The following is a 21391-nucleotide window of genomic DNA, read 5'->3' on the forward strand; positions in this document are numbered from 1 at the left end:
GTTAAGTTTGTGCTCTCCAACTATTTTATAGCACAAGGCCTCCTCTGAAGTGTACTTGATATGCCCGAGGGCACTCCGTTGGAGAAAACTGATTACCCCTTTGCCAGCACGTATCACTTCCAAATAGCTTCTTGTTGGGGGTGTGCTCCATGCCTACTCTTCTTCCTCCGCCTTAGTGCTATGACCCCACCTGGACTGGATCTATACAAGTCTTGTGTATGTTTGCACAGTCTCTGTGAGTTCATATGTGCATCAGGCCCGTTGTGTCTAGAAGACACTGTTTCCTTAGCCCTCTGTCCATTCTGCTTCCTACAATCTTTCTGCCTCCTTTTATCCATAGATCCTTGTACCTTGAGAGGGCTTTGAGGAAGAAATTCCACTTAGGATCGAATGTCCCAAAATACTCTGACTTTCAGCACATTGTCCAATTGTGAGTCTCTGTGTCAAATCTTATTTACTCAAAGAAAACTAGCTGATCATACTTGAGCAAGGCACTGATCTATGTGTGTAGCAATATTTCACTAGGAATCCTTTTATTGCTATGTTCTGACTAAAGGTTTTTGATTGCTGGTACTATCTCTCCCCTTAAGTCTCATCTATCAGTCAGATTTCCTCTCCTTCTTTGACTCACCTATGGTAGCCTGTATGGTTCTAGAAATTAACAGGATCATGTGATTTTATCCATTCCACCACTTTCATCTTTTGATTAGAAGGTTTAATCTATTTTCATAGAAGTCAACTACTCACAACAAAAGATTTACTTCTACAATTTTACAGCTGTTTTCTATATTACTAATATTTGTATTAGTTCCTCTATAACTGTCTTATTTTATGCCCATTTTATGTGTTGTTTTTGTGTTTTTTTCAATTTTTCAGATGTAATTTTAAGGATTTTTAAAGTCACTCTCAGGGAGGTGATATTTAACATTTAACAAAATTCAACTTACATGATAATGAAAAAGGTATTGTTATTTCAATGGTATCAAACTGCTCTAGTACGCTTCATTACATCTTTGACCTCCATCATATTTCATTACCACAAACAGAACACTTATGTATTGTATGATCAGTAACATACATCTATAATTCTGGGTTTTAGTCACTTGTCCTTTAAATAATATAGGAAAGCAACTATGAATCCAAGGTTATACTGAATCATATATGTGCCTTTGTAGTCTTTATTATTTTTCCTTATTTCTTAACATGGCCTTCAGTTAAGCTATGTAATATCTTTTTGTTTTAGCCCCAAAGAGACCTGAAATATTTCTCAGGGGGTGAGTCTATTACTGATGCATACCTTTCAGCTTAATGTTTTTGGGGATGTCTAACTTTCTTCTTACTTAAAGATGCTTTTATAAAACTGGAGAAATCTTGGATGACGTAGACTTGTGTGAGATTTCTTCAGAAGTGTTCAGGCTTCCAAAGGTTCAGGTGACAAGAGGACTTTCCAACTGATTGAGTGTTTCTTATACCTGGCCAATTCCTCCTTCCTTATTGTTTAATGGTCTCCCTTTAAGTTGACTAATATGGCTTTTGGTGTCAATCTCTTTGATTTGATTTATTTGAATCTCACTGAGTTTAATAGGTACATGCATTTTTGACAAAGATAGAAACATTTCAGAAAGAAGTTGGCCCCTCAGAATTCTTTTTCCTGTCTATTTCTCTTCCCTCACACTTGTGTGTGTATCAGTAGCATGGACTTACAGTGTGTTTGCCGTGTTTAGGGTTATTTGGCGCCTTTGCTATTCTTTTTCCTTTGTGTTCACTGCTCAGACTCTGATGACCTACTAAGTTTCCTAATGCCTCCCTCTGTTCAGATCTGCCCTAGACATCTCAGTGAATAGTACAATCTCAATTATTTTACATCTTATCCTCAAATTTCTTTCTAGTTAGTATTTCATAATTTCCTTTTTTAATCAATATTCTTTATTTTTGAGTCATTATCATTCTGATATGCTTAACTTATTGTTACTGCCTCCCTCTGTCTCATTGAAGAAATTTAAAACAATTGATACTAATTTTTTCATTTAATAAGTCCAAACTCTGGCTTTTCTCAAAGATAGTTTATGTTACTGTTTTTCTTTTGTTTTGAGAGAGAAAGTGTATTTATTTTTCTTTAAAGCATCATAATTTTCATAGAGGGGTGACCATTTTAAATATTTTAACATGAAAAAGATATCAAGTTACTCAGGAGTGGATTGGTTCTTGATTGATGTTGATTCCTTTAAATGTTTGGTCAAGTATCACGTGCACTTTTCAAATCTACTTCTCTGCCTCACTGATGAGCTATGGCTTCATGTCAGTTATGAAAAGGAAAGAAAGGGAAAGGGAAAGGAAGGGCAGGGGAGAGCAGGGGAGGGGAGGGGAGGGCAGGGTAAGAAAGAGAAGGCAAGGCAAGACAAGGCAAGGGAAGGGAAGGGAGGGGAGGGGAAGGAAGGGAAGGGAGGAGAGGGGAAGTGGAAGGGAAGTGGAAGGGAAGGGAAGTGGAGGGGAGGGCAAGGAAGGGGAGGGGAGGGCAGGGTAAAGAAGAGAAGGCAAGACAAGACAAGGCAAGGGAAGGGAGGGGAGGGGAAGGAAGGGAAGGGAAGGGAGGGGAGGAGAGGGGAAGGGAAGGGAAGGGAAGGGAAGGGAAGGGAAAGGAAGGGAAGGGAAGGGAAGGGAAGGGAAATGGAATAGAACAGAACTGTCCAACTCAGCAAACTGGCTCTGTTCTCTAGAACTGTGTCGTGTTTGTCCAGCCTCATTACAACCTAGTCTCTGCCTAAGGTTCCTGCCCATGGCATACACAGTTCAACCAGAAAAGAAAGATGAGCGCATCACCAGTTATTCTGAGCACACTTCTAACCTTCATATCTGCCTATTTCTGGAATCCCTGACTTTAAAAGTTTTGGAAAACCTCATTCTGTATATCACATCCATTTCCCCCAACCTTTCTTCCCAGGCATTTTGATCTATCTGTGGCTTGCTCCAGTCATTATCCGTCGCCACAGGCAGCTGCAGCGAGCATAGCATACACTGCCCGGAAGCCCTGCAAGAGCTGTGATAGGAACTAGTCAGGCAGACCGAAACCTCCAAGTGGAAACTTTTGGAAATAAAACTTCATTTCCTCTGGCACTAGAAATTCACAGCACAAGTATGGGACACTCTCGTGGGTACCGCTGACACAGGAGAACGGAAAACAGGCGCTGTCACTGCCTTGATGTTCTAGCTCAGTGGGCTGCTTCGTTAATGGTTTTCTCCATGGTTGATGCCAACTTTTTGCTAGATTCTAGATATCTGACAGCGTTCGTTCTCACCTGAGTACTCTATCTCACCCATCCCTCTCTCCTCAACAACTCCTCCAGTTCCTTCCCATATTTTAATATCTAACATGGAAAATAGTTCGTTCAGTTTTCCACCTATTCTGAAATAAAATTTGTGAACTGTGTATAACTGAAAGTTCAACATTTTAGAGTAAATAAAGAAATCATTACAGTTACTTACCATTCTTCAAAAGAAGCTTCAAACTGTCAAAACAAAAAAGTGCAATAAAAATGAAAATTTAAACATACCAAACAACAGTTGGTAAATTTCACTTAAAATCCACTGAAATTTAAACTCACTGATAAAATTCAGTTCTTTGTTTCATATAATTGGTAATATTATACTTTCTGTTGTTTCATGAAATTTGTGCATATATTATATACACACGTATATGTATACATTTTTCTCAATCCCACTTCTTTTCATTATTACAAGATTTTTCCACATTTTAAAACCCATGTACTTCCAAACCTTAACCATTCAAATGCTTCTTGTCCCTAAAATACTTGCCACACAGTTATAGGTGCAGTTAGTGAGTCTTAATGTGTTGCTAAAGCATGCTAAACACAAAAACTATAAAAATATGGACTAAATTAATGTGTGTCACCGAGGGGTGAAGAGCGGTTGGAGATATGATAGGATGCTAACTTTCAGAATGGGAGAATAAAAAAATAAATACCTAAGTTTAGGATTGTAATGTTCTTTACAAAGATGGCTGGGTGCTGTGGCACATGACTTGAATCCCAGCCGTAAGAAGGCAGATTTCTGTGACTCCAAGGACAGCCTGGTATAAGTAACATCTTCCAGGCCTCCGAGAAGTACATAGTAAGACTCATTCAAAACAAAAATAGAACAGTAGAATTTTTTATTTCGAATGGAAACAGTGTTGACTTGAGAAGGGAAATTTGACGATTGCATGAAGAGAAGACATAACTGACAGAAAGAATCCTACAGACGAGATGATGGTGCCCACAGAGGGTACGGCCAAAGCTGGGAGAGAAGCTTCTCTAGGGGGGGTAAGAACTGATATTCCTGATACTCAACAGTGTCTTTGGGTGAGATAACAGCAGTTTGAGGTGAAGGGAGAGACATGAGTTTTTGTACAGAGAGGAGTGCTGGAGTTACAAGCATAGGTTACTATGGGAAGTTCAGAATACCCTTAAAGACACCATCAGGGTTGACTTTGGTCATTACAAATAGATTATTATAAAGTGGACTATTCAGGAGAGCCCTCCTGTGCTCTTCAGCATTCCAGGTCTAGGTGTGAATCTGGGAGACACCACAGAGGTTCACAGCTGGCATTTTGTCACTTCAGAAGGATAGTAGAATAGGAAAATACATGCAAACACATGGAGCAGTCAGTTTAGAGTCTAAGAGATGGACTAAGGCAACGAGTGAAAGGAAACAATGACCATATCAGGCTTTGAAGATACATAGGCTTTAAGTAAAGATAAGAACAGAATGAGAGAACTCAAGGTTCCAAGAGTTAGTAGAGAATCCGTCAATAAATGTGAAGCCTCAGCGTTAAAGAACATCATAAACGGCGACAAATCTTCCAGTTAGAACTGGAACACTTCCACATTCCTGTTTTGTAACCTCTTTGCTGGCGACTGTCAGGAATAGATGTGACTGTGCAGCATTGAGAGGAGGTGTTCAGCTATTAGACACACCTGGCCTGGAGGCTGACTCTGCAATGACTGTGGGATCTTAAGGAACATGGGATGCTGAGGTCATTCAAAGTGATTAATAAACAGATGTGAACAATTTTTAAATTTTTATTCATTATAATTTTGTCATGTTACAGCCCGATGGCTATCCCCTTGCTCTTATATTCCTGTTCTTACCCTCCCTCTACCTTCCATCCTATTCTGCTTCCCTAGAACCTCTGACAGGAGGGGACCCTCCTCCCTCACTGTCTGACCTCTGCCTATCAGGTCTCATCAGGATATTCTATTGTCAGTTTATTGATAATATTGTTATTATTGTCTTTGAACGGCATTATATCAACATTTTAGATGTTTTCTATATATTATATAAAATGTTTTAATATAATTTGAATTAAAGAAAGGGAAAATTTTAAACTCAATAAAATTTAGTCTAAACTAAGTAAGATGTAGCGTAGGTAACCTAGGACAGCAAAGTGAAAGGAAGAGATAATTATTTACCTGTATGGAAAGTTATCTATGATTTCTTTTCATATTATTTGTCATGGTTCCTACTCTTTGGAGAAATAAAACATACAGAAAACATAATCAAACATCCATTCTGAAGATATTTCTTTCCAAGGTCATTATGGCTTGAATGTAAAATGTCCCTGACCAGCTTAGTGTGTTTGAATCCACAGCCAATGGTGCCTTTAGGAAGTAGAGCCAGCCACGCTTTCTATTGGGTCTCTGCTTCCTATTCTGCCAATACGTGAAGAATAATCTGTGGTCCTAGCTGCGCTCTCCTGCCACTGTGGTGTGCTCTGACTGATTCCTTGTCTACCCCAGCATCATGAAGTTTATCTTTCAATCTGTGAGCCAAAGCAAATCATTCTGATAGTGTTTTTGGTTAGTATTCTGTCACAGGATGACAACAGATAAGTTTTTTGGTTAAACAAGATGCCTAATTATTTTAAATTATATTTTAAACTGTGTCACTTCACAAGAACATGCAACGGTAATTCTATTCATCTAAGAGACATACTACAGAAAAATACCTGCTGTGGTTTACATGAGGATTTCAATAAACAGTACCCATCATAATTGTTTGTCAAGGCATCTAGAGCTCTGTTTTTATTGTTTAAAATAACATGGGTAATTGAGAAGCAGGATGTAAATGGATTAGGTAGCACACCCCATAGATAGACATCACTCTGTTCTCTTTCTTTATGTATGATTACACACCCAGGGGCTCACCTGCTATGTGATCTGCAACTGTACTAAGTTTGGAGATGTATAGGAAAACAGGCGCTGTCAGAGAATAACACTGAACAATATTATTCAATAATAATGTATATCAATGTGCACAGGAATAGCTCATGTGTATGCACTACATGCTGTCAGGGTCTCCTCATACCTTCCTAAGGCCATACAACATATCTCTTCAAAGCCTGGGATCTTAACCATTGATCTAATGCCTCTCAAAAGAGATGGCTGCCTACAGCAGAAAATTCTCTAGGTCAGATCCAGGGGCCAAAATAAAGTAAAAGAACGAGGACAGATGTGTGGCAAGTCCACACCTCTGTCTGAACACTGTGTGTTAGTTTTTCAGGGTGCTATCTTAGTAACAGGTAGGAGAAGTTTTGGTTTTTTCAATAAGTAGTTCTTAAGTGAAACGATTGCAAATTGCAGAGAATTCAATATGAATTCTTTTTAGAATTTGACAGGTTAACATGACCAAGAAAGAACCACTACATCTTCATCCACAAACCTAGTGTGTTTATTTAGCAATAAGAAAACTCATTTAAAATGGCAAACTGACCTTTTAGACTACAAACTTACTTATCGTTTAATCAGCTTAGTGCCTCCCACTCTAGGATGTGAATTATGTTTGGCTTTTAGTCATGATGGGTGATGGAAAGGACAGCTTAGCATTATGGGTTATGTTAAAGAATATACAGGTAGGGAAAATTTTTGTTTAATGAGGTCATTGCACCCTCTGAAGTAAGACTTTCAAAAACCATGTCTAGACAAGTAAATTAATCATCTGAGCTAAAATTCTGAATTTTATAGAAATGATTGGAATGATCCCCTATTGTCCTTAAACAGCAACACCTTAGTATTTATAGAATTTATCCACAGTAGTTAAATAAGTCACTTACTTGTTTCAAATGTTCCTGTATCTTGGATTCCACATCTTCAATGTGGGCGATCATTTTGCTGACACATGGTGAAGGGATGTTGACCAAAGCACAGCTGTGTCGCCGGCTCGGGTAGCTGAAGTAGATGCCTTTATTCACCTCTACAGGGTTGCAGACAGTGGGAGAAGCCAGGGGTCAGAACAGGACAACACATTGTTTGGGACATGCAGCGGTGTTCCTTTATATTAGTCTTAGTACTCAAAATATCTAACGATATGTTAAAATGCTAAACTGTATTTCAAACTTTAATGGTTCAAATAAAATAATCTCTTAGAATAAGTGGATAATATAGCAAATTGAAGTGAACCAGATAAGCCCAAATGAAATGGGAAGATGGCCCAGCAGCATGGAAATCTGGGTTTGGATCCCAGGAACCCATGTAAAAGTTGGGTGAGTGTGACAGCTGCAGGGAAGGCCCGGGCATGGAAGGCAGAGTTTGGGGAACTGGAGAAGCAAGCTTCCTAGCTAGACCAGTTGTAATCTGTAAACTCTGGGTTTAGGGAGAGAGCCAGGCTTGAGAAACAAGGTGGAGCATGAGCAAAGAAGACACTTAGTATCAGCCATGGCCCTCCACCCTCAATCATACACATGTGCATGCACATACACAATGTGTGTGCACACACATTAGCACACAGAACTTATACATACACAAAAGAAGTGAATACAGTCCACAGCACTGTGGACTAACCATTGATATAAGAAATTTAAAACAACAGAAAAAAGTTTATTCATTCCTAAAATTAATCCTAAATCACATTTTAAAATAGACTGAAATACATATTGAATTTGTCCTTCCCGGAGACCTCACATCTTCCCATGTGATTAGCGGCCCTCCCTATACACTGAAGAACTCCCTCCTGGAACCCAGTGTGGGCTGCTCCTGTGGAAAAATAAGTAAATAAAAGCAGGTCTCCTTCCTCATTGTATCCTCATATTCTTGCTTCCGTTTCTGAAAATTGGAGTCTCGTGTAAACAATGACTGATGTTCTCACTGCATCATCCAGGCTCCACTCATCATAAAACCCGCTCATGTTGGTGTGCCTCAGTGATCCTAAGCCTGCTGTGTTCCAAAAGGCCTGAAGGTTGCAGAAGTGCAGCAAAGATGCTCATGAAACTCCTCCAAAGTGAGGCCCTCACTGGGTGCACTATGGCAGCAATTACTAGTCATGCACGGGACAGAAGATGCGTGGGTGGTGTCAATGACAGCACTGTGGTACCCCACATCAGTTCACTTTGGAGAAGAAGGAACTGATGCCTGTGTCGTTGCCCTTTGTTTTACTGCTGACAGATGGAGTTGGTAATTATTCTCATTATCTTTGCCTCATCTGCGGTCTTTACAATGTTAGTATTTTATTCATTTAAAACATACAAATGGGTTCTGTGGTGACGTTTCATGTATTATTGTATTAAATTCATAGTCACCATCCTCTTAACTTCTCATGTCCCTCTTTATCTTCAACTGATTCTCTTCCTCCCCAACACACACACACACACACACACACACACACACACACACTTACTTAAATCTAGATTGTGTATACTTAAATATGTTCAATGAAATCTTATAATAGTCTCTTCCACAAACTCTGTCTTAATAAAAGACACATCTGGCCATTATTACATAAAATTGTTCAGTCTTCCCAGTGATTTTGATTATGTATATATATTGCTGACATTCACCAGGAGTTTTATATTTCACACTGGCTAACATTTTTGAATATAGAAAGTGTATAGCAAGCATGAGGCCAAGCTAAGCACTCCTGATACCATGTTTTATTCAATATGCACATCTATTTTATGAATTCAGAATGCTGTTTTGACTTCATAGATGATTCAGGCTTAAAGAAGATGCCCAGCACCAGTGCAGAGAGCTGTGGTGGGAGAGCTGAGTTTGAACATTTCCTTGCCTATAAGCTCCACTATAAGGGCTGCCTTAATATTTTTAAATTATAATGATAAAAAGAGAAGCATTCCTAAATTATATTTTTCTAGACATTTCAAACACCTCACATATTGCCTGTTTTTGAATATTTGGGTTTTCTTTCAGATTTATCAGTGTTGCTATTCTTGTGTTTTTTCACTGGATTTGAGCATACTCTGAACATGGATACTCTTTGTGTTTATTTTGTGTGTAGTATGGCCCATGTTTTCCTTTTTAAATTCATACACAAACACATATGTTCGCCACTGTGATAGTCAAAGGGCCATATACCAGCTGATACAAATTGAAAAGGACATATTGATCTTCTCTCCAAACATCTTGTTAAAGCCATGTTGTCCTTTCTAGATGGGAGATGGTTTTGATAGACAGTTAGCAAGCAGGCAGTTGCTATTACACTCAAAACACTTGCTTGGCTTCATTCAGTGCCAGGAAAATGAGTATCAGAATTATTCTTTTCAAGTCTTTCTTTACTGTGCCATGCTCAGCCTCACTTGTGAATACTAATAAATTTCTATCACACTCTAATGAAATGAGGTTAAGATTCCAATGTAGTAAGGTAAGGAAGATGAAATAGTATGCCACTAAATTGTTGTCAAAATCTGGAAAAGCCATGGCATCATATGCAGGACAGGGTAGGCCCGGAATTCAACTCTTGTGGCTGTTTTTAACTAATGTGTGCTTGGTGTATTTTATTACCCCCCCCCCACTTTTCATTGTCTATTGCTTAAGAAGCACTAGGTTATAATGCAAGGGTCTCTGGGCTACATACAGGTCCATGTGTATCTGTTTTCTCTGCCTGGGCATTTATTAAAAATCTAACCAGCTTCCAGATATCATTAATTGGGCTGGTAAGATTTTTCCACCTAATATTCCAAAGTAAGATGAATTAATAATTTTAGTGCAGTATAATCTGATGTTTTTCCATCTTAGGGAGACTCTGGAGAGTAGTGAAGTAGTGAAGATGCTTAGGAGGTAAGCTCAGGCCATGTGCCCACTGATTATGAGCATGTCTCCAACTCCATCCATTTGTTGTCTGTCTTCAATGAGATATATTTTTAATATATAGCCCACACTAGAGTGAACTCTTCAGCCTCAACCCCCTCTGAGTGTAATTATAGACATAGCCACCATTCCTGGCCCCTAACTACAATTTTCTTGCTCAGAGTCATTGTCCAACGAATAAGATTTTTCCTGTCCATAAATGAGAGTGAGGTCACCTGGTCTTCTGCAACCTTCTTATCTGAGATAAGAGCTAACTATTGTCAAGTGACACCGAGTTTGTAAACAAACACCTCCTCATGCTCTGTGAATTGATTCTCACATGATGTATTCACCACATTCTTGATAATTCCACATTTTATCGCTGTTTCCCATGTGCTTGTGGTGTGTGTTTCCTTTGTGTCCACCACACTGATTATTATCTTTTTATATCTTAGGAAAAACTTAGCTTGGCATTTTTTCACACTGTCTCATTTTTTTTCACATCTTCATTTTCTTCCAAAGTATGATTTCAATGTAGTAAAGTAAGGAAGATGAAATAGTACGGCATTAAATTGTTGTAGACTGATCTTCCATCTTCTATGAGAAACAAACTCTCGTTTATGGTGCAGGGAATAAAACATCCTTTGCTGAGAGCAGTGCCACATCTGCATAGAACCTCATCATTCTGGGGTAACTGGTGCTGGATGGCAAAGCACTATGCCCAGCCTTCAGCGCTGGAGCTCACTAAGGACACAGATCCAACCTCCTCCGAAGCACAGATGTCCCTCTGATGTTTGCTTACCCTGGTCACCTATAGGCGTCTTAAAATCTCATGTTTCAAAATAACCACCTTTTCCTTCATTCAAGCAATCACAAGTCTTTTGACAACTTGGCCTAAATACTTACCTGGAGCTCATATTCAATACTGAAGTTGTTGTCACTTGTGTTTCTTTTCAAATGAGCAGTTTATAGGAGCACCAAAAATATTCTTATGCCTGCCAAGTCCCTTCTTCAAATTGTGACTTCCGTAAACATATTAGGATCCATCTCCTCTCCATGAGGAATCTCCGGCTCTTTAGACTTGGAGTGAACTGGTTGTACTTTTTATTTTCCTCTATCAGAGGTGGTCAGGTCACATTTTGCTGTGTCACATTTATCTGTTTCCCTATTTATCTTTCACACAAAGATCTGTTACACCATATTTGCACCAGTAATTAAATGGGCACACACACAAACACATTTGTCAAAAGTCATTAACCTAGATACTTAAAAGGGGTAGCTTTTACAGTATTTAAATTTTATCTTAATAAATTTCACTTTTAAAACCAATCACTCTTTGTATTCTAGGGACATAATTAAATGTGTGTATCTTTTTTTATTTTTTAAGCCCACACATCTCCACAAAATATTATAGGCAATGGTCCCTTGTGGTGGGACCAGTGAGACATATCAGTGGGTAAAGGTGTTTGTTACCAGGCCTGATGACCTGAATTTGCTCCTTGAAACACACATGGAGGAAAGAACTAATCTGACACCACATACCTCCACATACATGCTGTGCCATGTATTCCACACCCTCCCACACACAATAATTAAATGTAAAATATTTGTTATAACTTTCTTTAATATATTTCCCATTTCCCCATGAAGAAGAAGTTTATAGATATTAACTACATTCCAAGAAAGAAATTTCTGGGTGTTCTTATCTGCCTGGTTTTTAAAGTATGCATTCCAGGAAAGTCAGCTAGAGGTAGACTTGAAGGCTCCAACCTCATTTGCAAACTCTGTATCTATAAAATTAACTTTTCTTCTTTCTACTCGTAGTCGGTGCTAAAACAATTTAATCATTTTTGAATCCACCTCCCTGAATTTTTGAGGAAGGATGCATTAGGTAGCTTAAGCTGAATTTACAGTCACAGCACACCCCCTTTCTCAGCCTCTCAAGTGGAAATTCATGCCTGGCCAACTTCCCACTTCCCGTTCAACTCCTGGTGTCTACCTAGTCTGTCTGTCCCTATATGGGATGATCCAACAACGAGACTTAATTTCTTTATTATATTAATAGAGTCCTCTACTTTCTCATGAACTGTATCGGATGTCTTTCACCTTCAGTAATCCTTTAGATCCTTCATTAATTCTTCCTAGGTCAATGGCTTTATAAGCATGATAGTAAGTAACCGGTTTCCACATTGTATACCAGAGTTAAATTTTAGTCTGCTCAGACAAAGCATGAAAAGGCTTTGGCTATGTAACATCAGACAAGAAGCTGAGAAATAACTTCATAGTTTTGAGCTTTTTTGAGCGTGGCTTGGACATTTGTCACTTTATTTGAAACCTGTCTTCCCATGTTTGTATCCACCCTGTCCTATATGACTTTCCCTATAGTCTGTTCTGCTTGCAAAAGTCGACTCCTCACTTTTAACAGGCAGATGCATTCATTAATATTTCACTCAGCTGTCTTCTTATCATTTAATGTTTATCTTAATGCCTGGAGACTACATAAATTGCCTTTCTGCAAAACACTGAGATACTTTTTGTTGGTGATATTTACTTGGTGTCTGCTGCCATGGGTCAGTCTGCTAATAATGTGTTTATCTGTTATTTCTGTCAAAGAGTAAAATTGTTGTATCCACTCACATTTTTATTTAAAGTGCAAGGCTGTACTTCTCTTGAGATAGGCATTTCTTAAATACCTCTGAATATTAATAAAAGTTGAACAGGCCAAGTGTCTTGATTGGTTCATAAATCATATGTTTTATATTTGAAAAATCTACTCAAAACAAATTCTACTGTAAAAATGATTATGCACAATAAACTCTAAGTCAAGACCATAATATTATATTCAAGTTTAGTGTTGGGCAGAAAAAAATGAAACTAATGATAACATAGTCACATTGTTAAATCCCTAGAGAAGAAGTTCCCCAACATAAAGATTAAAATGCATCCACCATTTTTGCCTCTTCCAACATAAAATAATAAAAACACTTTTAGAAATAAAGTGCAGATTCTTACTACCAGACAATGTCTGGATTCTAGGTTTTGCAGGCAAAAGGTAGACTTGCAGATTCCAAAAAGCTTTTTTCCTGTCAGCTGGCAAGTAATGAGCAGGACTCAAAAGGGGTGAAAAAATCATTCACTTCTGAAATTATGTAGCAAATCTTATAGTCTATGGTGCAGTCAATAATGACCATTAGTTATTCACCAACTGTGTGCTATATTACGATATTATGCCCTTGTTATCTATTACTGTAGCCTAATGAGATTACTTCATAGTGAAGTACATAGTGAAAACACAGTGCTGACGTCACAAACTAGTGAGTGGGTGATCACAAACACAGGCAGCGGGGCTTGGTGTGCTATTTATATTCAGCTCTCACCTTCTGTATTTGTTGTTTTACTTTCATAATGAATTTCTTCTGCATCATTGGAGCTGCCAAATTCTACTTCTGTCAACCCTCGCAGTCTGGCGTTTTCTTTTGAAAACAAACACAAACGTTCCAGTGTGCTTTTCATATACAATTTGAAACAAGTGACACAATATAAAAAAAGTCTAAAGTTACATAGTAAAACTGCTCTTCTCGAAAACTACGGCTGTACTATAAACATGAAGGGACACAGTAGAAATTTCTCCATTTGTTTAACTCTCTTAATAAGTCATTCATCATAACAGGAAGTTATTAAAAGAAAATACATTAGGTACTGTGTATTGAGGAAACTAGTCCAAACCAAAAGTAGCAAGTGTCCTTTCTGGTATTTTTAAATAGAAATACATGTATTATTGTATTAATAAGAAATAAATATTATCTGGGTGCAGTGGTGCACACCTGTAATCTCAGCAGAGACATACAAATCTCAGTGAGTTTAAAGCCAGCCTGGTCTACATCATGTGTCCAGGACAGCCATAGATACACAGAGAAACCCTGCCTTTTAAAACCAATGCATGAATAAATAAATAAATAAATTTGGATGGTCATAAAATGTCTACATCAAGAAGGTGAAGCTGTTAGGTCAGATCACCTTTGAAAAGATGATACGTAGGTGAGAGGGGACCTTATATGTCACTTTAGAATCTCCAGAATCCCTAGAAACTCATAAAGATAGCAATACATTGTTTACTTGGGGGGCATATTATAAATTTAACTTGATCTATAACATAAGCAACTGTAGCCTCAAGTTTTTATTAAACAGAATTAGATTATCACTTCAGGACATTGGTATTTACTCACAGGATGTAAGGTAGAAAAATTGCTAACTTCAAGAAGAACATTCTATACACTTCGCATGGTATAATACTAAGCATTGAGAAAAGATAAGTAAATTTATCTCAAAATTAGTGAATCTAGAAACTGTACTGAAGAAAGGAAACAACAAAAAAATACTGTGGGAATTTTATGATTTCAGTGGTAGGAAATTCACAAAGGAAAAGATAACTCTAAGCCAGATCTGGTACACACTTGTGACCCCAAGAATTGGGAAGCTGAGGGAGGCGAACCATTAGCCCATGATAAAGATGGACTACCATCAGCTATTTTACAGTTCACCCCAGAATCCATCACCTGAAGAAAAGGGAAAGAGGAAACAGATAAGGAAAGATGAAAGGCTGAAGGAGGAAAATTTAGTAATAATGGAGAAGTTTAATAAAAAATAACACTTTATGTTAGTAAAACTAATATATTTCTTATTATAATGGGAAATTAAAATCTAATATAAGAAAAATTAATGTCATCCCATATATAAGGCATTTCAGTTCTCAATAAATACATGATGTTCTATCATAGTCATTTCTGAGAAACATTCATATTGATGTACCCACTATTCTTCAAGTGCACATTGCACAAAATAACAAAGGAATTAAAATAAATGACACACATCATATCCTATCAATAATAATGAGATTTTTAAAAAAGAAACAACACTCCTACTTAACAAACATTAGAAACACAAGGATGTAAACACATTTTCTTATTTACAATTTTTAAAAAACAAATAAATTACAGAAAAAAAAAGAGATGGGACTTGTTTGTGTTTGTGATACCTGCAATTGTTAATGCCCTCGCCTTGTCTCTGAGAGCCTTTATTTGAAGACATGTTTTACCTATGAAATGAAAAACAAAATGAAGTGTTAGTTTTGTGGGTCAACTATTGTGTCCCGTAGTACCAATGGTAAAGGTGAAGGGGGAAAATTGTACCATAAAAAAGAAATCTAAACTAAAGGTTAAGAGAGCTAAGATTCAACATCATAGTCTGTCCCAAGAGCGCAGACATGCTGGGGTAGAGTAACTCCCATGAAGGCGGCCAGAGAGTAGAGAGGACTCAGCCTGCTGTGATGACTATCTTGCCTTTTCCTTTTAACTCCATATAAGCTCCTAGCTTAGGGGATTGTGTTGCCCACATTGACTGCCAGTCTTCTCTTTTTAGTAAATCTCTCTGGAAACGTCCTAAAACACAGCCAGACCTGGGCTTTATTTATATCCCAGGAGCTGCTCAAACAATAAAGCTGACAAGTAAGATTCACCATCATGTGTGAACACACAGTGCTTATGGGTGGATGAAGTTCTCAAAAAAATAAAATTAAAAGAAAAGAGGATCTCAATCATATTAAGCCAACAAATATGTACAGCAAAACTTCCATTTAAGTCTGAAGGCAAAATCCTAGGAGCCTTTAAGAATTGTGAAAAAGTGTTTTTGTCATCCTTCTCTGCTGAAGGTAATGGGAAATGGCCGTCACACAGTGAAAAATCACTGGACATGTCTTCACTAGCATTGCCAAGCTAGCTTTGAATATGTTAGCTTTTCAACTCACGGTAAATCACAGAGAGTTTAACGGGAAAATGGGTTACGTGCATGTGCTCTGACAGGCATACTCTAGTTGTACTACTGTAAAAATGACGGTATTGGTCACAAATGTGGGAAGCCTACATAAAACAGGTATACCTTGTAAGTCTGAGCTTGAAATAAAATGGACATTCCCCTACATTAGGGGTTAAATAGACGTAATGGAAGGGCAAGGAAAGCTCCCAAGCTGATGCGGGTGGTGGTGTTTATAATATGGATCAAGCACACAGCTTTTAAGTAAGAGGAAAGAAATGCATTACTACTGGAGCAATTAACATAATGCCAAGTTCCCACCAATACTAGTAATGACAGAAAATAATTGTTGCTCTACCTGTATATATATATTAGAACTCACTAGACTGTTTTATAATTATAAATGTGCTCAGATCACAAGCAGTGGATTTTCTGTTTAAATAATCAAATGAAATTTAACCATATGTTTTATAGGAATATAAAATGATTCAGTAAGCTTAAAAATTGAGAGATGAGAGAACATATACTCACCAAATTAAATATATAGAATATTATTTTAATATCTGACAACATAAAATTCATAAATTTTTATTATATTGTACTATATAAAATGTTGTATAAAATAAAATTACTGTAATATTACATAAAATAAAATTATTGTGTTGACTATCATAGTGCAATGAGATAGAGCCAACTGAGAGAGATGAAAGGAAAACAAGGAACGGATCTACTACCAGAAAGGTAAATAAACTTGCTTCATATAATCAGGATGGCAGGGGCAGGAATTACGAAAGATGTATACTGTATCTCAGCTACATAATCTATGGCACAAATTGGACAGATAATAACCAAAACATTTCAAAGCATCAAAGAATGACTCAGCACTCAATGACATCTAAAAGCTTACTGCACGTGTAACATCTACGTTCTCCCTTGAGAGAGGCTCAGGGTGAGGAGAGCTGGGTGAACCCTGGAAATACACACCTCACATGCATTCCAAGAACATACTATCTAGGTTTTTTTTCAAGAGGAGACTTTTATCTTGAAAGTTGATAGCAGCCCATTTCTGAGTGCTAGGGCTGCTGTCACAGAAAACAGTTGACCTACTCACAGGGTACCATTCCATGAAAACCATCAACCTGATTGTAGAGCCAACTTGATAGAGGTCAATGGGAAATTTGCCTTCAACGCACTGTTGCATTGTTTTCTTTTTCTTTTTCTTCTTCAGTGATGGAGGTCAAACTCAAGGCATGCCAAGTGCTGAGCAAGCTCTGCTACAGGTATATCCCCAGCTCGAAGACCTATCCTTTAAAAGTTTGTATGTCTTCTAATAGCAGCAAGGTAAGAACATCCCGGATGCAAAATATAGTGTGAATGCATCTCATAATACTTTCACTCTGTATTATGAAATATATGCAATATAAAAGTTAATAGAAACATATATTCATTATTAATATTTTAATTAATATAGATGTTATTGTACTGTAAACCGCAGTTTTTATATTTGGTAAAACTATTGCCTTAAGTTTTAAAATGTATGGTTTATAAAAAGATAGTTTGATTATAAAATGGAAATGAATTGTATCATAAATTCTTGTCCAAAATAATGTATAAATGGAAGTCTTTTGAAAACACTGTTGGCTTGTACAAAATAACATAGCTATGACAACTTGCAAAATTTCGGATTTCTTCTATCATTTATTTTAACAGAGGACAGGGAATTATTACACAATCTGTTGCTTATTTGTAGTATTATGAATATTTCTATTTGACCACAGTTGTTCGTCATGATTGATGATGAAACATGAGAGAAAGAATGCCTAGGGTGGTTAGTAATAATATTGTGCTAGATACAGAATACAGTGCCCAGAAGTCAGCCAAAAAACCTGACATTGGCAGACCTCTAAGAAACTGGTGTATAATTAAGTCTGATATGTCATTATGAAAGATGGCTTTACACCTAAAAACTTGGTGTTTTTAAGTGCAGAGGTACAAGGATAAACAAAGTTCTTGAGGCTTTTCATAGCAGGGACACTTCAGAATCTTGCATAGAGGAGCCTTATGTTCTGTGCAGTGGTTGGCTGGTGTACACAGAAAACAGAGAGCTTAGGGATGGTAATATGCTTGAGATATGAGGGTTGATGCTTGAGTTCAGCTCTTCCCAGCTTATACCCATCAACAAGTTCACTCTCCAATAGGAAATGGGTATTGATATCTTTCTGGTGATAATGGAAGTAAAAAATAATGCAAACTGATAGATAATGCTATAAAATTTAGGATGTCAAAATACTCATTTAACAACCAAGTATGTGGCAGTAGGAAATACTACCACATGGCCAGTCTCAAGACACCAGGGGGAGAGTCATAGACAGTTGATGGCCATGATCCTGGAAGACCTGACTTAAGCATACCATGACACTGCTTGAGTCACTCAGTACATTGCTAAGTGGTAAATATCACAACAGAAATGAGAGGAGAAAAATTCAGGCAAAGGGTATTCATAAGGCAGTGTGCTCCTTTCTGTCATTTCCCACTCCTCATCACTGCAAATTTTGCTTTTCCAAACCCCAGATCCAGCTTTGCAGTTGCTGTGTTATGTGAAGTACCGGCTTCTGTTTACACATCTGTTTGGGGGAGGGGAAGCCCTTGGAAAGGAAATCACCTGTCTCTTCCTTATCTTCATTACTTGTAGGATGAGCTGGCTTGTCCTCGTTTTCTGGCATGATTTTTTTTTTTTTGACAGTATTTTAAAACCTAATTACAAATAAAAATATTTTAATGCTGTGAATTAAAATTAATCTGTAGTTGTTAGTTCAAAATATTGCTAGTGTGAGAATAAAATTCTAATATTGTAGAACATATTACACAGATGCAAAATTAATAGCAAATTGTGCTAAATGAAAAGGAATTGGATAGCCAATCAAACAGGTTATCCAATCCAAAGTGGTCAGGTCTAAATACATATTTATACAAGCAACACCAAATGTATTCAGTAAACTGTATTTATATATTTTACATATAAATAAAATATCAGGAAGATATAAGTGGAAGCTTAACATGTGGTACTAATAGAAGAGTGAAGTGCAAACGAGTCCCAATATGCCCAGCAGAACGACTAAAATAGAACACCAGCTTTTAGCAGAGATGCAGAGAAATTGGGTCATTGGTCATTGTTTCCAGATTGTGAAACAGTACAGCTATTCTGGAAAATGGTTTTTCAGTTCCTTTTAACATTAGAAGCAAAGAACTTATCAAACAGAATCAACAATTGGACCCTTGAACATTCTCTGAGAGAGCACACACTTTCACTCACACGTGTACAAGAACCTTCTTAGTAGCTGTATCCCTAATGATCAAGACTTGCTTATTACATGAAACATTCTTTAGAGATTAAACTGGCATCATGAGATACAACCTAGAAAAAAAGGAAGGGAGTGGAACAGATCATTTAAACTCTCATGTAGGCAAATATTTGGATGAACAGAAAATTAAGATGCTGAGTAGAAAAAATAAGACAGTCTCTGAAGGGTACAAACTGTGTGCTTCCATTTATAGTCACAAAATGACCAAATTAGTAACAAACAACAAAGTAACAGTTGTCCAGGGCTAGAGATGTGCAAGTGTTTATATGAAGGAATGGGTGGTACAAGCAAAGATGATGACTGTGGTGGTAGCTACAGAGCTGCACATCATTACTTTACACACACACACACACACACACACACACACACACACGCACGCACACACACACACATCGTGTAGATCAGTGTTGCTAGTAAAATTTGAATATACTACTTTGCTTAATATCAAAGTGGATTTTGTGGTGCTACTGCTATGCAAACATTATGATGTTAAGAAGACACTGAGGTGGTCATCTGTAAGAAAGAGAATACATCTTGTTTTGTATTTTTTTGCAATCTTCTGTGAATCCATAATTATCTCAAAATGAAGTCATAAGAAGGACAAAAATGACTAGAAAAGTATTATACTTATAGAAATGAAGAAATGCACTCTAAGTGATCCATTGGGAAGGATCCATCACACTGGGGCTGGGGATGTAGCTTAAGTGGTAGGGTGCCAGTCTAGTGTGCACAAAGGTCTGGGTTCTAGCCACAGTACTGCATAATCAGGTGTGATGGCACACACCTGTAATCCTAGTCTTAGAAGATGAAGGCAAAGAAGCAGTTCATGGTCATCCTCATCTATTTAGTAAGTTTAAGACTAGCCTGGGATATATGGATCTTCATCTTAAAAAAAAAAAAGCTAATACATCACAATGAAATTTAGAAAACATTTTGTCCAATGACTTCTCTCTCTCTCTCTCTCTCTCTCTCTCTCTCTCTCTCTCTCTCTCTCTCTCTCTCTCTCTCTCTCTCTCACACACAATGTACATATATGTATATGTACTTGAAGATACTCTTTGATGTCTTCCTGGAGGAAGTGTCATCTGACTAGAATAAGCAGGTCTGGCATATGTCAATTGGAGGGAAGAATTTCCCATTCATGGCTCCTAAAGAAAGAATGTGCTCAGAATGTCACAGACATTGCAATGGTAAGTAATTATTAATTCTAGAACCAGCCCTAATGCTAAAGTATAAATTAAAAGCAACAGATGGATCTATTGCACTTCACTTGACAATTTACCAAAATCCTCCTACCCTCCTGCCTGGAACCCTCAGGCTTTCTTTATTACAGAGAAAAGACAGTTTGTTAGCTTGCCAAGAAGCTGAAAATACTACATCCTTCACAGTTCCTGCTAGAACTTCTCTTGTCTCCATATTTTCACTTCATAATGAGAACTAAGATTTAAAACATACTGAAGGTCATGATTCAAACAAGATGTGTGTAAAATATCCTAAGAGACATCTAACTCCCTGTAGGGTGTTGAATAAAGACAGGAGTGAACACCCAGTGTTCCTCTAGATGGTGAAGAATGACAGCAGACAGAAAGCAGAGTCCTATCCCTGACCAAGATCCGTAGTTGGATTTGGATGTTCACAGAGGTACAATGAAAAGACCATAATCCAGATTATATTAATACCAAGGGTTTCTTCTACAGCTGTTGGTGAGAGAAACCCAGTGTAGTCAAATCAAAACGAGAAAGCATAAAAAGCAGCATTTATAGCAGAGATAGTGGGAGCTTGGAGATAGACACCAAGTTGCTAAAGTGTTTGCTGAGAAAGCGTGAGAAATGGAGTTCAAACACCCAGCACCCACCTACAACAATGTGGATTAGGAGATGGGGAGATGCTTTCCTGCTCTTCCACAGGACCAGAGTTCAGTTTCCAGCATGCATACCAGGACTCCTCAAACTTTAGCTCTAGAGAATAGAATGTGCTCTTCCCCCAAGGAAGTGGTGGCCTTGTACTTATAGGCCTAAAGCTGAGGATGCAGAGGCAAGAGGATTCCATGGATCACTGGCCAGCCAGTCTGTCATATTAGGTTGAAATGTAGGGTCAGTGAGAGACTCTGTCTCAAAATATAAGGTGGGGAATCATAGGAGACAGATGCCT

General features: G+C 37.7%; 1 protein-coding gene across 1 annotated transcript in view; it reads right to left on the minus strand.

Annotated features, from left to right (window-relative positions):
* Ccdc178 (coiled-coil domain containing 178) overlaps positions 1-15916 on the minus strand; it is a 293005-nt gene extending 277089 nt beyond the window's left edge. Inside the window, exons 1-5 of the mRNA XM_051163972.1 lie at positions 15874-15916; positions 15106-15165; positions 13448-13543; positions 7109-7248; positions 3484-3506 (exon numbers count right to left, since the gene is read on the minus strand). Of these exons, the coding sequence (XP_051019929.1) occupies positions 3484-3506; positions 7109-7248; positions 13448-13543; positions 15106-15165; positions 15874-15916 (362 nt within the window). The remainder of the gene's footprint in view (positions 1-3483; positions 3507-7108; positions 7249-13447; positions 13544-15105; positions 15166-15873) is intronic.
* Between the last annotated feature and the right edge of the window lie 5475 nt (positions 15917-21391).

Source organism: Acomys russatus, chromosome 20 (assembly GCF_903995435.1).
Source record: "Acomys russatus chromosome 20, mAcoRus1.1, whole genome shotgun sequence".
In the NCBI taxonomy this organism is placed as follows: domain Eukaryota; kingdom Metazoa; phylum Chordata; class Mammalia; order Rodentia; family Muridae; genus Acomys; species Acomys russatus.